At 37.6% G+C, this 18531-nt stretch overlaps 1 protein-coding gene across 6 annotated transcripts in view; it reads left to right on the top strand.

Annotated features, from left to right (window-relative positions):
* The window catches only part of Plekhb2 (pleckstrin homology domain containing B2), a 40087-nt gene that overhangs the window by 6883 nt on the left and 14673 nt on the right, over positions 1–18531 (top strand). For all 6 annotated transcript variants that reach the window (XM_078017289.1, XM_078017290.1, XM_078017291.1 and 3 more), the window contains 5 exons: positions 3521–3565; positions 7360–7512; positions 8299–8401; positions 13593–13632; positions 15061–15150. In XM_078017289.1, coding sequence (XP_077873415.1) covers positions 3529–3565; positions 7360–7512; positions 8299–8401; positions 13593–13632; positions 15061–15150 — 423 coding nt within the window. In that variant the 5' untranslated portion in view covers positions 3521–3528. Of the gene's footprint in view, positions 1–3520; positions 3566–7359; positions 7513–8298; positions 8402–13592; positions 13633–15060; positions 15151–18531 lie in introns of those variants that run through there.

The raw sequence follows: 18531 nt of genomic DNA, 5'->3' as shown, positions 1-18531 counted from the left end.
GCGGACACAACATCTTTGTTGGTATGTGGTGCTGAGGATCGAACCCGGGCTGCACGCATGCCAGGCGAGCGCGCTACCGCCTGAGCCACATCCCCAGCCCGAGAGAGAATTTTTCAATATTTATTTTTTAGTTTTCAGCAGACACAACATCTTTGTTTGTATGTGGTGCTGAGGATCGAACCCGGGCTGCACGCATGCCAGGCAAGCGCGCTACCGCTTGAGCCACATCCCCAGCCCTGAATTTCTCTTTTTCAAAAGTCATAAGTTTCTATTGCAATTCCAGTTTCTTCCTTGTAATAATCTCAGTTTCCTTTTTTCTAATAGTGTTGAACTATTTTATAGAGGTATACCAAAGATATGTTTATAATGTCCCTTAGATGTGGATGTTTTTATTAGTCTCCTTTTTGAATCTTTTTTAAAATAACATTTTAATATGGTGCTGAGGATTGAACCCAGTGCCTCACACATGCTAGGCAAGTGCTCTACTGCTGAGCCACAATCCCAGTCCCTCCTTTTTGAATCTTGATTCAAATGGACTGGAATTTGATTCTGAAATCAGTTGTTTAGTTTCTCCTTGTTGACATCCTTTGAGCCCTATGTATATGAAAAGAAACCCATCCCTCATACTAAGAAAACACCAAAGAAAACAGGCACAATATCTGGAAAATCAGATGTTGACCTATACAAATAGTGGATTATAATCAGAGATAGTAGGAAACCTTTAGATCCTTTAGACTTTATCTAAAACTGTCTTTCAACCTTTATTTTCTAGGTAATTTTGTTTTTTTGGTACTGGGATCGAACCCAGAAGCACTTAACCACTGAGCCACATCGCTGACCCTTTATTATATTATCTAGTGACAGGATCTCACTGAGTTGCTTAGGGCCTCACTAAGTTGCTGAGGCTGACTTTGAACTTGTGATCCTCCTGCCTTAGGCTCCTGAGCTGCTAGGATTACAGGCATGTGCCACTGGGCCCAGCTAGGTAATTTTCTTTTTTATATGATATTACGGGGATAGGAAGTTATGATATAAATATCTATGATTTAGCATACATGCATAATCCCTTTCACTTTTGTATTCTGAGATAATAATATTACTCTAGAGATATACTGTCAACAGCATTCCATTCTGTCTTTTATGTTTCACCTGTTCCACTAGAGGGTGAGCTACATGAATATACCTGCTTTGACTTGGTCACTGGTGTATTCTTAGTGTCTATTATGAAGCTAAACACAATAGTAGCTGCTGTAAAAGTCTTTGGGGCAAGGCTACAGATCAGTGGTAGATCATTTGCCTACCATGTGTGAGCACCTAGATTCACTCCCCAGCACCACAAAAATTAATAAAAATAAATATTTGTTGAATGAAAATATGATAGCATTATTTCTCTGTTTCAAATCTTAATGGAAGAATGATTGTTTTAGACTATTAGTAGTTCTAGATTCAGCCCAGCTTGGTGGAGAGACCTATAATTTTGCTTAGTAGAATCCCTGGATTAGGGTGTTTTCCAGAGTTAGGTGAGTTGGTGGCTCAGCAGAATGAGTTCTGCTGTCTCAAGGGTCAGTTACCTGTGGGCTGGCCCATCCTGTTTATAAGGTGGCTGCCAGCAGCCGTCTGTTCATATCCACTCGGAGAAAGTGGGAGAATAGCTTTCTGGTTACAGTTTATTTGTTCAAGAACCTAAATGAGAAAAAGATAGTATGGGAAAGATAAATGAATATCTTACTTCCTTTCTTGACAGAGCAGACAGCATGAATTAGATGAGTTGGCAAAAGTTGTAAGGAGAGCCTAGTACCTTCAGAATAAAGAAGTTTTGAGATGCTGGAGTATAGGATGACAGTGTGGAGCTTTTTTCCTAAATATTTGGAGAAAGGTGAGAATTCACCCATGCTTAGTACATGGAGTTGTATGAAGGAAACTTATTTGCATTTTGGCTTTTACACACCAGCTTTTGCTGCAGGATGCTAACTTTCCAAACCTGAGTTCAAATTAGTACCTCTAAATAAATTAAAGTTGAAAACAAAAGTAGTCCATGATCTGAGTTGCCAAAACTATCTGTTGACTTAAAAATAATAATAATACATGCACATTATTGAAAACAAGTGTGAATACAGAAAAAGGTATAATGGGGCTAGTCACCCTCATGTCTGTTATAGCTTTGCCTCTTTTCTCCCCTGGAGACATACGTTCTCAATAGATTACATGAGTCCTTTCAGAACATAGTGGAGCAGGAGAGAGATGTGTGTGCTTGTTACATACGTTCTTCTGCCTCATTTCTTCATTCTCTTTTGTTGCCTGATTTTCTGCCCTGGATAGAGGTACTCATCTGTGGGCCATGCTGGATATGTCTAGTATTTTGTGGTATAAGTGATGTTACTGTGAATATCCTTGTATATAAAAACCTTATTGAATCTTGACACATATTATCAACAAGGCAAATTGCTAGTAATGGATTTCTGGGTCAAAGTATATGAATTTTTTTTTTTTTTTTTTTTGGTACTGGGATTGAACTCAGGGATGCTTTACCACTGAGCTTCATCCTCAGCTCTTTTTATTTTTTGTTTTGAGACAGGGTCTTGCTTGTTGCTTAGGGCCTCATTAAGTTCTTACAGCCTCACTAAGTTGCTGAGGCTGATCTTGAAATTGTGATACTCTTGCATCAGCTTCCTAAATTGCTGGGATTACAGGTGTGCACCACTGTGCCTGGTACAGTTTTTAAATTGTGGCAGATTCTGTCAAATTCCTCTCCAGAAGGGTTGCAGCAATATGCATTCTCTGTCCTCTTGTTTGCTTTTTTTTCTGGCTGATGATAGGTAAAATTGTTGACTTTACATTTTGAATTTTGTTTTTGAATTGAGAGAGAAATTGAGTGTATTCTTCGGAATTTATTTTTGTGTTATTCAATTTTTTTTTTTTTTTTTTTGGTAAACTCTCAAGTGATTGCCTTTTCTTTATAATATATAGGAGCTTTGTAGGTGAAGGAAAATTACTCATTGGTGCCATCTGGTTATAGTGTTTTTTTCCCAAATTTGTTATAAATTTTTTTAAAATTTAGAAGATTTTTATTTTTATTGAGTTAAACTGTCAAGCTTTTTCATGATGACTCCTAGTTTTCTGTTCTGACTTGGCTACTCTGCCTGCCGTCACCAGTGTGGCACATCTGACTAAGCCATGTCAACCTGATCAGGTGTAAAGCTGGAACAACTAGACCTTAGGACCCCAGGAATGTTATCAGAAGTCCCAAGTCCTTATCTGTGTTGAATCCTGGTTCTTTTAAGGCTGCTTCATGTCTGTTTACTCATCAGGGTGGGTGGTGAGACTGAAGCCTAGAATGGAAGGTGGGGTAGGGCAGGTATGAACCCCACTAAGATGATATTTGGTAAATGCCAGGTGATCAGTGGGGTTCATTGTCTTTGGGCTCTTCCTTAGGTGACATCAAAGGGGGTTTAGGATTGAGACTTAGAACAGATAAACCATTGTCTTTTTGGGTATAATTTTGAACTTTTTCTTCTTATAGGTGAAGAGATGGCATTTGTGAAGAGTGGATGGTTGCTGCGACAGAGTGAGTACAGGACATGTGGGTCTGCCTTAGGTTCTGTGTCTATTTCTATTTGCTAAAACAGATGACTTTTAAAAATAAATCATAAAGTCTTATTTTTTTTTTAAAGAGAGAAGAGAGAGAGAATTTTTCTAATATTTATTTTTCAGTTTTCGGTGGACACAACATCTTTTTTTAAATTTTATTTTTATGTGGTGCTGAGGATTGAACCCAGCGCCCCGCGCATGCCAGGCGAGCACGTTACCGCTTGAGCCACATCCCCAGCCCCAATTCTTATGGTTTTTCCTCAATTTCCTCTTTGGGATTTTCATAACTATAAAACACCTTTTTGTACACGTGGAACTCTTTTTTTTTCTTTCAGTACTGGGGATCATACCTAGGACCTCATACACGCATGCTAAGCAGCCACTGTACAACTGAGCTGTATCTCCAGCTTCTGGAACTCCTCCTTACTTGTTGAATTGATAAGAACAGGAAATGATGGCAATCCTTACTGTTTTCTCTTTCCTTAGTAGCATACTTTATTGTTAATGGTTGACCTGAGACTGCCTGAATCTGACTACACCTAGCTCCTGTACTATATATAGCATGGAGGTACTGATCATCTTTGGGTGTGGGAAATGCCTGTCTTACCTGGTGACTGAGCAGTGACTCAGATTCTGAAATACAGGAGGGCTTTGTAATTATGTAGAGGAAGATTGGACCTGAGGCAACAAGTTTATCAAAAGCCACACTTTTTTTTTTTTTTTAATAAATCTCCAAAGGGACTCCAGAAAAGAAATTTAAATCTCTTTTAAGAAAGTGTGATAGAGATCCACTTTCCTAGACTTGTCTCAGATCTTTCTTTCATAAGTAGCTCACCTCTGAGGCTGCCACTCCAAGAAAGATTCATCCTGTTTTAAAATGAAAACTCGCCTATGTTTATTAAAGAAATAATAGACTCTTTTGTTGCCGTAGAAAGAGTAGAATTAAGGAAAAGGTGATTACCACATTATTTATAATTCTAAACTGTGGCACATGTAATTGGTTTACTGTTCAGAGACATGAGAGGTGCCTGCAGAACTTAGCTAATATTGAGTCTAGTATTGAAGAATCAACTACATACCTTGGATAGTTTATATAAAAACAATTGTCTATGAAGTTTATTTTTGTTTCCATTATAAATATTTTTCATATACTCATTTAATTCTTACAATAGCTCCATGAAGTAGGTATTGTTGTTTCCATTTAAAATTAAGATTTTGTGAGATGATGTAATTTGGATATAAACAAACTATGGAAGGTAGAATTGTTGCTGAAAGCTTAGTCCTTGTCTCTGATGCCAATCCAATAACAAGGACACTGTTTTGAGAAAAAGAAAAAAGAAGGATTATTGCTTTTCCAGCAAAGGAGAAACGTGGGAGACTCCTATCCCAAAGGCTGTGATTCTCCCCATCGGGAGGGACACCAGGGTTGGGGTGCGGGGGAGTTATATTCCAGGTGTGCTCTGTACAGATCCCAGGGATCCCTGTTGGCTGTTAGGATTCGTTTGTTGATTTGTGAGATATTCATTCACTTCCCAGATCCTCAGTACACCTCTTCTTCCTCTAGTGGATGTTCAAGGACTGTTAACTAGGGAAAGAAAAGGTAACACTGTATCCCTAATCTTGTTAGGGAAGGGAGAAGAGAGAAAAAAAACATTTAAAAAAACAATAACAACAACAACAAAAAACCTCAGAGCAACAAGGCCTATATTCAGAAGGTGAAGGAACTGTTAGAGATTTTTATTAAAGCTCAAGACTGAGTTCATCATTAACACTCTTTCTATCCAGAGATGATTGTTCAATTTGTGTGTTCTGTATGACCAGATCTGGAGCAGAACCACATGTCCTCTCAAGGTCTGTGACGGTCTGGTAGTCTTAGCATAGATAGTTATTATAATGTTGGATTTGTACAGAAAGTCCTTATATATTGGAGCCTCGACCCAATCTTTGTGAAGTTTGCTTGTTTTGGGTTTTTGGTTCCAGTCTCCCCTATGGTCAAGGACACGGGAGCCTTGTTTAGACCTTGAGGAAGTCTCCTCCTTTGCTGGTTCTTTGGATGTCTTCTGTTTTTCTCATTAGGCCCTATCACATTCTTGTTTGAGGATAGTCATTTTCCATTATAGCTGAATGTAAATGGTGTAGACTTTTAGTGAACTGTAACCCTTTTAACAATTTTTTGTGTTCTTCATCAGTGCCCAGCATGGTGATATTTATACACAAAATAGATGTCCAGATATTTTTAGTGTCCTTGCCCATGGCTATTATAGAGATGTATATTCAACAGATGTTTTCTTAATGGCCAATTCAAACATGTGATTGATTTTCCTTTGTTGAAAGAAGAAGTATTAATCTCAGTAACATAAAATGAGGTGAGATGTATTACGTTTACTGGTTACAGAACAGCAGAGATATACTTGTGCTTATGGGTAGGCCAGGCAGTCCCCAGGATTCATTTTCCTGTCATTGCTGCATAGGACCTAGTACTTGGCCTTCGAGGGGCAGCCTGATTTGGGAGTCTGCAGTCAGGTCTTTGATTGCCTCTGAAATACTTCAACAAAACTCCCTAACCTGATGATTTCACCTGTTTCATGACTCAATCTGGTAGTTTCTGCATATTCAGGCACTGCCAATCACAGTGCTAGGTGTCACCACTAAACAGCGTTGGCAAGTGCTGTGTACTCCTCCCATTGAGGAGGGTGCCTGATGCAGGTAGTGGAAAGGCTGGATATCAAGTTTCATATCAGTAGCAGGCAGGAGAGTATAAACAGAAGTATGGGAAACAAGAGTTTTGCACATTGGCCAAGAACAGGCTAGGATGTGCAGGAACAGAATGTATAGTGGGCAGTGTATGGATGTGAGAAAGATTCAGGGATGGCTTGTAGCTAAAGTTAGCTGCGGAGTCCGCTTTCAGGTTTCACTCTGGTAGATGAGGAAATTATAGCTTTATAAAGTTAATTGTCTAGTCCAAGTTACAAATGAAAGTATGGTCTCTCAAACTGACAGAAACATGAGGTAGTGGGATGTGCCAGGATAGGAGTACCCATTTATCCAGTGTCTCAGTCCTGTGTGTCTGCAAACATGCTGTGGGCTTCCTATAAGGGGAAATGTTAGAAAAGAGTATATATGAAAGCTCTTGAGGAAAAAGAAAATAAACATTTTTTCCCAGAGAGGAAGATACTATTTTCATTACATATAGAGACTTTCCAGTCCAGCATTTTCAGATCAATTTAGCTTATGTTGGGAAAGTTTAGGAAGTCAAAAACGTTTAAAGTTTAGCTTAATTCTACTTGGGAAATTAGATATTAGCTATTTTTCATTAACTCAAGCAAACTTTTTTTTCCCCCTTAACTTTTTTATTTTGGGACTTGGCCTTTGGTTAGCAACCTGCTCAGTGTCTACAGTACATGCTGCCTGCAGGCTGTTACAGCAGGTGTGGGTCAGGCTACCATGGTGTTTGTTTCTACCCCCCCCCCCTTAAAAAAATGTTTTTAGTTGTAGATGGACAAAATACTTTTGTTTTACTTATTCATTTTTATGTGGTGCTAAGAATTGAACCTAGTGCCTCACACATGCTAGGCAACTGCTCTACCAGTGAGCACATCTACTACTTTCATGATTGAACCCCTACTACTTCCATTTTGATGAACTGCTTCAGGCAGTTCTCTGCAGGTGTGTTTAGTAGACCACAGGAGAGTTTCCTTTGGTTCTGTCCTTAGAGGACAAAATCTTTTGTTTACTCTGCCCAAAGCCAACCTTTCCCATTTATTTTTTTAGGTACTATTTTGAAGCGCTGGAAGAAGAATTGGTTTGACCTGTGGTCAGATGGTCACCTGATCTATTATGATGACCAAACTCGCCAGAGTATTGAGGATAAGGTCCATATGCCGGTAGATTGCATCAATATCCGCACAGGGCATGAGTGTCGGGGTAAGCTACCACCTCCTTAGCCAACTTCTATCATCTGTTCTTCCTCATCTTTTTTTTTTTTTTTGGTACTTGGGATTGAACCCAGGGCACCACTGAGCCACATCCACAACTCTTTTTTATGTTTTATTTAGAGACAGGGTCTCGCTGAGTTGCTAATTTGCTGAGGCTGGCTTTGAATTCAGAATCTTCCTACCTTAGTCTTCTGAGCCGCTAGGATTACACCTGGCCCTCTTCCTCATTCTTGATGGGAGCTGGATCTTTTTCCTTGCCTGATGATCTTTTTTTAGGACTCTATCTGGGAGGGGCAGCCATAGCATGGGTGGAAGTGGGGCCCAGACCCTTAGATCATGACTTATAAAATTGGAACAGGTAGATTTTCTCATCTGAATTATTCTTCAACACTCATGCCTTCATCTTGTGGAGAAGGAACTAGATTGCTGGGAACTCCAAGAAGGATGGAGCCACCCTAGACTGTATTGATTTTATGACTTAGAAATTAGCATCTGTTTGGTGGCTCCACTGCAGGTCTTAAAATCTGTGATGTCTTGGTTTCCTGCAATTATCCTTTATATTTGCTTTAAAAGAATAGTTTTTAAAAAAGTCATCTTGGCTGCTGATTTTGCCAGTTAGTCTGGCTGTTTCTTTTCTGCCTTCTTGGTCAGGCCACAGGTTGTTTCTTAAATTATAGCACTTGATTTTTTCGTTGTTGTTGTTTTTAATTTTTTTCTTATCTACGCTGTTAAAAAAATAACCATGTAAATCTTCCTTCATTCTTATTTTTCATAGATATTCAGCCTCCAGATGGGAAGCCAAAAGACTGTCTGCTGCAGATTGTTTGCCGAGATGGGAAAACTATCAGTCTTTGTGCAGAAAGCACAGATGATTGTTTGTGAGTTTTGATTTCTTATGTTTAATTTAAAAACTATTTTCTGTCTTAATTTCCAGTGGTCCAGAAGGGAAAATAATGGGAGTGGAGTTTTCCTTCAGGCAATAGAATAAGGGACTCTGCAGATGCATGACAGAAATTTATCAGGGTTTTTCCTGATTCTAATTTCTTCCCCTCCAGGACTGCCTGGGCAGGATCCCATTCTGGTGAAATAGTAGAAAGTAATAGCTTTCTAATAATCACTTTGTACTTTGTGTCTTCTTTTTAAGATTTATAATGGGTAATGGGCTTAAGTGAATGGTTTTTTCAGTCTTATTCTTTTTATGTAAATGTGTCTTTAATAAGCACAGACATCTGTCTTGTGCAGCTTTCTTTGGTAGTCATTGTTCCCATCTGCTATCTTTGAAGAAGGGATAGGGAACTAAACTGCAGGAGAAAAGCCCAACCTCACTAGTCCTCTGCCTGTTGACATTGCTGTTGGTGTTGGATCAGAAACTTGCCAACACTAAATGAAATTTAGGGGGAAGAATGGATTTATTCTCTCCACTTTGTACCCTACAGTGGGTTAACTCTAGACATGAGAATTCACTAGCAGACATTACTGAATTACTTGTACATATATGATATTATCATAAAAGCCTGCAGACCACTTTTTTCAATGCCTATCCCTTTATTCACATCCTTGTTCATCCTCAATTTAAACATTCACTGCATGCCAAGTAGGGTTTATTTTAAATCCCCTGTGTAGCTTCTTTTTTATGTTCCTCTGATTTATTTATTTATTTTTATTTAAAAAAAATTTTTTTTAAGTATTTTTTTTTAATATTTATTTTTTAGGTGTAGATAGACACAACACAATGCCTTTATTTTTATGTGGTGCTGAGGATCGAACCTAGGTCCCACCCATGCGAGGCGAGTGCTCTACTGCTGAGCCACAATCCCAGCCCATGTTCCTCTGATTTATATCAGTGAGTCTTTTTCCCCCCTGGTGCTGGAGATTGAACCTAGGGCTTTTGTGCAAGCTAGGGCAGCACTCTATCACTGAGCTACGTCTCCAGGCTCTATATCAGTGAGTCTTAAATAGCATCTTCTGAGAGAGAGAGAGAGAGAGAGTGGCTTTCTTGAAGACTAATGGAGAAATGATCATGTCAGGCTAATTTGCTGCTTTTATAAACTGTAACTCTACTACTACCCCTTAATAATTTAAGCTAACATATATTAAACACTTACTTTGTACTAGTCATGGAGCTAACTGCTTTTCAGATGTTGTTTAAACTTGTTCATATTTTATAAAGTGGGTATTGTTTTTCCTGGCATAAAAGGTTGAGGCATAGAGAGATTAAGTAACTTCTGAACTAGTTGTTATATGCTCCTTTAATTAACATAATTTTAATAGCTTCAAACAAATCTACATGTATTATTACATTTCTGGAAGAAAGATGTTTGACACCAAATTCAGACACAAAAGTGTCTGCAGGACCTTATTCTGCTGAATGCTTTAGGAGAGAATCTGTATCCTTGTCTTTTCTAGCTTCTAGAGGTCTCCTGCATTCCTTCACTCCTGACCCCTTTCTCACTCCTCAAAGTCAGCAACAATTGTGTCTGTCTTCTTACACTGTCACCTGACTTTGCAGATAGGAAAGATTACATGCCTCTAAGGACTTTTGATTGGTTTGGTCCTACCTTGATTTTCCAAGATAATCTATCCATCTCAAGGTCTTTAACCTTAATTATAGATGCAGGGTCCCTTTTGCCATGTTTGGAAGTAGACATCTTTGGGGGCCATCATTCTGCCTGTCAAGACTTTAGAGTTTGGGCTGGGGATGTGGCTCAAGCGGTAGTGTGCTGCCTGGCATGTGTGCAGCCCAGGTTAGATCCTCAGTACCCTATGCAAAGATGTCGTGTCCGCCGGAAAAAAGACTTTAGAGTTAGTAGACTGGACTCAAGATTTGGCTCCTAAGCCCTTTGGTCCTTAACTACTCTGCTTTATTATGAGCTGAGATGTCACATATGTGAAATGTTTCTTTAAATAATAATGGGAAATATTTCAAACTAGAATTTTAGGTTATTTAATGAAACATGGGAGTTTTTCTTGTAGAAGAGGTAAAAATATGAAATATGTAAATAAAAAAATAAAAATATGAAATAAAAACATGTTTTACCTGGAAGAGAGGGGAAGATCCGTTTTAAACCTAGATGGCAAAGTGTATATATGTGTGTGTGTGTGTGTGTGTGTGTGTGTGTGTGTCTGTGTTTGTGTCTGTCTGTCTGTCTGATTTTAGGGGCACAAATTAGAATATAAAGGATAAAGCTTTTTAAATTAGAGTAATGAAAATGAACAGAAACATTCTTCATTAAAAGAAAACTTGATAAATCACGATATTGAAATCAACTGGTGGCTAATTAGACTGGCAGAGTTGATCTCAATAAATGTGCGTTCTTCACATGTGCGTTCTTCTCTTGTGTGTCTGTGTCCACATTTCCACATTGGATTAGGGACCAATCTTAAAATATGATCTCATTTTAATTTGATTTCATCTGCAAAGACCCTATTTCCAAACAAGATCATGTTCATAGGTTATGGGGATTTGGACTTCAGTTTGGACACAGTTTAATCCATAATAAACACTCTGAGTAAAGATGATGAAATGAATCTGAATCATCTTCCCCAACTACCTAGTGAAATGAGAGGGATAATATTTCACCAGCAACAATGATTATTTATTAGAAGTTAAACTTCAAGCACAAATTGTGAACAGCCAAAGAGAAAAACAGTCTGAGGTGTATCAATGTTCTTAACCCCATCTCAAATCCCAGAAGCAATAAAAAGAAGAATTAATTAAATCCTGCAGTCTGGAGTGCATTTTGGAAAAGCCCAGGAAAAACCTTTCAGAATAGATATCCTTGGGATCACAGCAGAGGCTGGAAGGTTTGTCAGTTTCATGCCAGGACACTGAAGGCATTGAAGCTTACCTGAGGTGGATAATTCTCTGACTGGTGATATGAGCCCTAGCATGAAACTTTGAAAGAAATATTCAGAAGAGAGTATACAACCCATGTATTTCAGAAAAGTCTTATTCCGTCACAGAGGAAATTTCTTCCTTTTCTGCCTCTTCCTTCTATGATAATAGAAAAGTGCTGTGGGTCACACCTAGTTACCAAACTGTTGCTAAATTGGGGTAGGGTGGAATTCCCAGTTGGTACTAGATCAGGTAGAAAGGTGTAAAGGAGAAATAACTCATACCATATCAGAGTAAATAGAAGTTTTAGGTATCACTTCCCAAGTTAAACATTAGCAGTGTGCAAAGTAATGCTTGGCAACTATGTAAACCCACCATAAAGGAAAAATGAGGAAAGAATGCAGGTCTGAGAAAAAGCTAGACAAGAGGAAAATAAAATCAAGGAATAGAACATAGTTTCCAAAAGTGTTGTCCTGGTTTTCATATTTAAAAGTATAGCCTTATACCCCTGTATACATGTAAGTGTACACACTCTTTCATCATCTACTAACTGTTATCTGGTGTTCTTTGCCTATTGTCGGTAGAATGTATGCTCTGTGAGAGTAAGGATTTGTTTATTCTGTGCTCTCTTCAATCTGTAGCCTAGAAGATTGCCACTATTATGGTACGGGGTGGGGAGGTAGCAGGTATCATAACTTTGCCTAGTATACAGCCCATCTGAAAAATGAACCGCTAGTATAGAGGAAATCTCTGTGAAAGCAGGGAAAAAGATTCAAGGATTTGGAATAAAGACCAAAGCTATGTTAAACTAAAGGAGTTCAGAAAGATTATTAATATTCAGAAAGTACTAGACCCAAAAAGAGGTGTTTAGAAACTGACTTGCAAGAAAAACATTCTGAAATAGTAGAACTGAATTTGCAGACTAAAGCCACATTAGACTGTTCTACCTAAAACAGCAAAACAAATTTTTATTTACTTATTTTTTAAATGGTTTTTCATTTTAGATGGACATAATATCTTTGATTGATTGCTTTATTTATTTATTTATTTATTAATTTAATGTGGTGCTAAGAATAGAACCCAGTGCCTCATGTGTGCAAGGCAAGCACTCAGCCACTGAGCTACAACTCCATCCCCAACAAAACTATTTATATACGATACATAATTATCTATTATGATACCTGTTAGCAATGTGAATGACATTTGTACATTGCATATCAAATCCATTGGGGGAATTTCACAACTTAATTATATTTGTTAGAAAACCAGAACATTTGAAAATAAATGAGCTGAAATTTCAACTCAAGGAAGTGGTAAGATTAGAATAAAGTGAATGGAATTAATAGAGATGAGAGAAGAGGGATGGAGTCGGTACAAAAAGCGAGGGATGAGCACCTGAGATTTCATACTCAAATATCTAATTTTCATGACCATATAAGGGAAGAATGGTAGTTGTGAATATTGTTACAAACTTTATGTAGGACCACTTGGCAGTACCCAGTGAAATAAATGTTTTATCTTTTGACCTAAGCAGTTCCACTCTTTGGAATTTGTCCTGTATGATTGTTTACACAAGGCTAATAAGGATGTTAATAAGAGCATTGTTTTTAATGAGAAAATGTTGCTGACAGTCTTCATTTACTCATTGTGTAGCCTTCCCAAAATGAATAGATCTCAGGGCTGGGGATGTGGCTCAAGCGGTAGCGCGCTCGCTTGGCATGCGTGCGGCCCGGGTTCGATCCTCAGCACCACATACCAACAAAGATGTTGTGTCTGCCGAGAACTAAAAAATAAATATTAAAATTCTCTCTCTCTCTCTCTCTCTCTCTCTCTCTCTCTCTCTCTCCTCTCTCACTCTCTCTTTAAAAACAAAACAAAACAAAACAAAAAAAAACAAAATGAATAGATCTGTATATAACATGAACTGACAAAACAAGCTGCAGTATAGTTCAAATTTATTAAAAAATGGATCAAATATTAAATTGTAAGCATATTTTAAAGTCTTATACCTACCGTAGATATATTTGTAAAAAATAATCTTATCTTTTATATATGTGCATAAGTATATTATATATTCCTAGTGTATGTCTTAAATGAATTGATTGGGTCTTGGGGTAATATCTGAAGACCTATTCTTTTTTAAGCCTTTTCAGGAATTCTGATCCTAGCCTGGATTTGAGAATCTTTGAAATGTTGCATAACCTCAGATAAAATACCCTTTTTCTTTTCTACAGGGCCTGGAAATTTGCACTGCAAGATTCTAGAACAAACACAGTAAGTTACTAATGGCATTTGCCAATAATTTTTTTTTTTTTTTTTTTTTAACATCCTTGATCTTGTGTAACAAATTGGAAAATAGGAGTTTGGGAAAGGAAACTGGGGAAGATAAGGCTTTCTTGCTCATCTAGCCATGAATGAACAGAGCACCTTTTGCTAACAGTGATTGTGTTGGTTTGTGCCAAATGTTTGGGCAGGAGGAACTGTCTTGCATAGACATGCAAGTTCCAGTGTTGTTTTCCAGAAATGTTTGTATATTTTAAACTTTGTAATACCTTGAATTCTGCTATGGAAAAGGCTCAAAAAAAAAACTATTCATTTTTTTATGCAGAGAATCTTAGGTTTGTAAAACCAAAGCATTTTGGGGACTTGTCTGTAGACTTGTTTCTGTTTTCAGGAGGTCACAGAGATAGCCCATTTGTAGAGCTTAGAAATGCCACCTTTGTGTCAGGGAGTTAAGGAAACTCACTCTGGCCATTGTTTTCATTCTTCAGTTGTAATTTTATTTTTCTCTTATTTCTTTATGTAAAAAGAAAAGAAAAAGTAGATAAGGCTTACAAAAAAATTTGGGTCTTTCATTGGCTCTGCTGTCCTCTCCAAGGAGACTTGGGCTTACAAAAGAATTTTTTTAATAAGTGAAAACCTAATAGCTAAATGTCATTGTTTTCTTTCTGCCAGGCTACATTGCAGCTCAGTCACATTACCCTCCATACCATGAAAATTCTCTTTTTGGGTGACTTTTAATATTAACCATATAGTAAAAATTTGAGGGTGATTCTTTGTATAGAATTTTTGTATCATGTGTGCGTACGTATGTGTGCACACTCTGGGGATTAAAACCAGGGTCTTAGGCATGTTTGGCACCCACTCTTTCAAGTAAGCTGTACCCACTGTCCTGTATGGATCTTTTTAAAGAAAACATTGTTTTCTTTTCCACTAACGGGTAATTTAAAGAATTTTTTTTTAATGCAAAAAAACAGACTGAGTGTAAGATGTCTCTGCTGCGGTTTAGACTGTGAACATAAGGATTGTCAAGTGGTGTGGTATCTTTTAAAAGGAGTTGGATAACAATGGTGCCTCTGGGGCCTTTCTGGATAGTGAGGGACCACCTTGTTCCTGAATTGAGGGGACGTCTTAATGGGCCAGTTGCTCTACTGGATCAGGGGAAGTTTTTCTACTTTCCAGATAGCTGTAACTTTAAAAAAATATATATTTATTTTTTAGTTGTAGTTGGACACACTACCTTTATCTTATTTATTTTTATGTGGTGCTGAGGATCGAACCCAGGGCCTCGCAAGTGCTAGACAAGCACTTTACCACTGAGCCACAAACCCAGCCCAAGATAGCTGCGACTTTATGTCCTTTAACTTTTTATTTGCTAAGTAAACATCATGTTCTTATCCCCCACTGTCTTTTCTCACACAGGCTTATGTTGGCTCACCAGTCCTTTCCGAGGAGACAGTTGTGGCTGCTTCACCCCCTCCATACACAGCCTATGCTGCACCAACTCCTGAGGTAGGGAGCCAAGCTGTGCAGGAGATCGTTTATATGCTGGAAATTTGGGATTGAACCCAGAGGGGCTTAACCACTGAGCAACATCCCTACTCCTTTTTATTTTTTGAGACAGGGTCTCACTGAGTTGCTTAGGGCCTTGCTAAATTGCTGAAGCTGGCTTTGAACTTGCAATCCTCCTGCCTTAGCCTCCAAAGCCACTGGGATTACAGGTGTATACCACTGCACCTAGCTTGGGTATATAATTTTTTGATGTGTGAAATATGTTTGCTTTTATTCTTAAACTTTAAATTTTAAAATAATTATAGATTCACAAGAAATTGTAAAGATAGTATAGAGTCTTATCTAATTTTCAACCAGATTCTCTAGATGTTATGTGTTAATAAGTAAGATTGCACCAGGAATTTAAAATTTATGTCCAATCCTAAGTAATTTTTACCATATAAGTAGACTTATGTGTAACTGCCATCTCAATCAAGACATAAAATTTTTCACAGTATACTCCTGTGGTCATACCCTTTTATAGTCACACCCTCCCCTATTTCCTGATCCCTATCAATACTGGTTTATTTCCCTGTCTAGAATTTTATCATTTCAACAATGTCATATAAATGGAATCATACAGCATATAATCTTTTGAGTTTGAGTGACGTTAACCTATGGTGGGACATTTTGGTTGTTTGTAGTGTTTGACTTTTACCAGTAAAACTGCCCTGAACACTATGAACAAGTTGCCATGCAAACAAAAGATTTTATTTCTCTGGGATAAATGCCCAAATGTGCATTTTCTGGGTCATATGTATGGCAAATATATGTTTAGTTAAAAAAATAAAAAATCCTAACAAACTTATTTCTAGTGACTCCCATTTTTACTTTCCTACCAGTAATATCTGAGTGATTCATTTTCTCTGATCCTTACCAGCAATTGAAAATGTCATTATTTTTTATATTAGCTGTTCCTATGTGTGTAGTGGTGTCTCATTGTGGTTTTAATTTGCATTTCCTTAGTTGCTAGTGATGTTTAATCTTTTCATTTACTTATTTGCATTCTGAGTATCCTCTTAAGTGGAATGTTTCTTCCTATCTTTTCTAGTTTTTCTAATGGTTTCATTATTTATTTATTTTTTAGTTATAGGTGGACACAGTATTTTATTTTTATGTGGTGCTGAGGATCGAACCCGGTGCCTCACGCATGTAGGCGAGTACTCTACCTCTGAGCCACAACCCCAGCCCCATGATTGTATTATTTTTAAGTTGAGTTTTAAGAGGTTTTATATATGTGTTTTAGATATGAACCTTTTGTTAGATATGTGGTCTATAGCTTATCTTTTTATCCTCTTACTGAGTAAGGCCTTTCACAGAGGTTAATTTTGATGCATTCCAGTTTATCAGTTTTTTCTTTTCTGAGTCATCTTTTGTTGTCATGGCTAACACTTCATCTAGCCCAAGTTTCCCAAGATTCTCTTGTGTTATTCTCTATAAATTTCGTATTCTTAGATTTTACACTTAAGCTTAAGCCTGTGATCCATTTTGTGTTTTTTATAATTTTTTTTTTTTTTTGGTATTCTTTTATTAGTGCTTTGTAGTTACACATAGTAGTTAGGTTCATCCAAACAAACTCCTACATGCATGGAATTTAATTTCAATTCCTGATCCCTCCTTCTTCCCCTCATCCCCATTCTCTCCCATTCTCCTTCCTCTACTCTACTAGATTTCCTTTCACTCATCTGTTTATATTTGATTGGTTCTTTCTACCTATGCATAAAGGTGAAGTTCCCTGTGGGATATTTATATATGCACTTAACATGCGTTTTTAAGAATTCATTCTGCATTGCCTTCCTTTACCCATCCCTACATTCTGCCTCTCAGTTTCCTTCTTCTGCATTACTGATCTTCCCTTTATCTTTATCTTATCCTCTCCTTCCCTCCCCCTTTTCTTTACTTTACTCTAGCTTCCACATATGAGAGAAAACATTTGACCTTTGAGTTTCTGAGTTTGGCTTATTTCACGATATTCTCCATTTCCATCCATTTACCAGCAAATGCCGTATTTTCATTCTTTTCTATGGCTGAGTAGAACTCCTTTGTATGTATGTACCACAATTTCTTAATTCATTTATCTATTGACAGATACCTGGATTGATTCCATAATTTAACTATCGTGAATTGTGCTGCTATAAATATCAAGTTGGCTGTATCACTATAGTATGCCAATTTTAAATCTTTGGGGGGAACATACTAAGGAGTGGGACGGCTGGGTTATGTGGTGGTTCCATTCCTAGTTTTTTAAGGTATCTCCATACTGCTTTCCAGAGTGGTTGTACTCATCTGCAGTCCACCAACAATGAACAAGTGTAACCTTTTTTGTCACAATCTTGCCAGCATTTGTTATTGTTCATATTCTTGATCATTGCCATTCTGACTCAAAAGAGATGAAGTCTTAGTGTAGTTTTAATTTGCACTTCCCTGATTATTAGAGATGCTGAATATTTTTTCATAGCTTTATTGGCTGCATGTGTTTCTTCTTTTGAAAAGTTTGTTTTAGTTCTTTTGCTCACTTATTGCCTAGGTTATTTGCTTTTGGTGTTAAGTGTTTTGAGTTCTCTGTTCATTCTGGAGATTAATCCCCTATTGGAGGAGCTGCTGGCCAAGGTTTTCTCCCATTTGTAGGCTCTCTTGTCATATTCTTAATCCTTTCCTTTGCTATATAGAAGCTTTTCAGTTTGATGGGGTCCCACTTAGTGATCTTGGTTTGGGGGTCTTGTGCTTTGGGGGTCTTTTTGAGGAAGTCAGTGCCAGCATCTATAGATGGAGTGTTAAGCCTATGTTTTCTTCTACTAATTGCAAGGTTTCTGGTCTAATTCCCAAGTCTTTGATCCATTTTTTTAAAATTATTTTTTAGTTGTAGTTGGACAAAATACCTTTATTTATTTATTTATATGTGGTGCTGAGGATCGAACCCAGGGCCTTGCACATGCTAGGCGAGTGCTCTATCGCTGAGCCACAACCCCAGCCCATTTTTTTTAATATATATATTTTTAGTTGTAGATGGGTAACTTTTATTTATTTATTTTTATGTGGTTCTGAGGATTAAACCCAGAGCCTCACACTTGCTAGGCAAGCACTGTACCACTGAGCTACAACCCCAGTCCTCTTTGATCCATTTTGATTTGAGTTTTGTGCAGGGTGAGAGATAGGGATCTAATTTAATTTTTCTACACATTGCTATTCAGTTTTCCCAGCACCATTTGTTTAAAAGGCTGTCTTTTCTCCAAAATATATTTTTGGTACTTCTGTCAAATATCAGATGGCTGTAGGTATGTGGATTTGTCTCTGTATCTTCTATTCTGTTCCATTGGTCTTTATGTCTATTTTGATGCCAAT

Source organism: Ictidomys tridecemlineatus, chromosome 7 (genome assembly GCF_052094955.1).
Source record: "Ictidomys tridecemlineatus isolate mIctTri1 chromosome 7, mIctTri1.hap1, whole genome shotgun sequence".
Classification (NCBI taxonomy): Eukaryota; Metazoa; Chordata; class Mammalia; order Rodentia; family Sciuridae; genus Ictidomys; species Ictidomys tridecemlineatus.
This window is presented reverse-complemented; position numbering and strand designations above follow the sequence as displayed.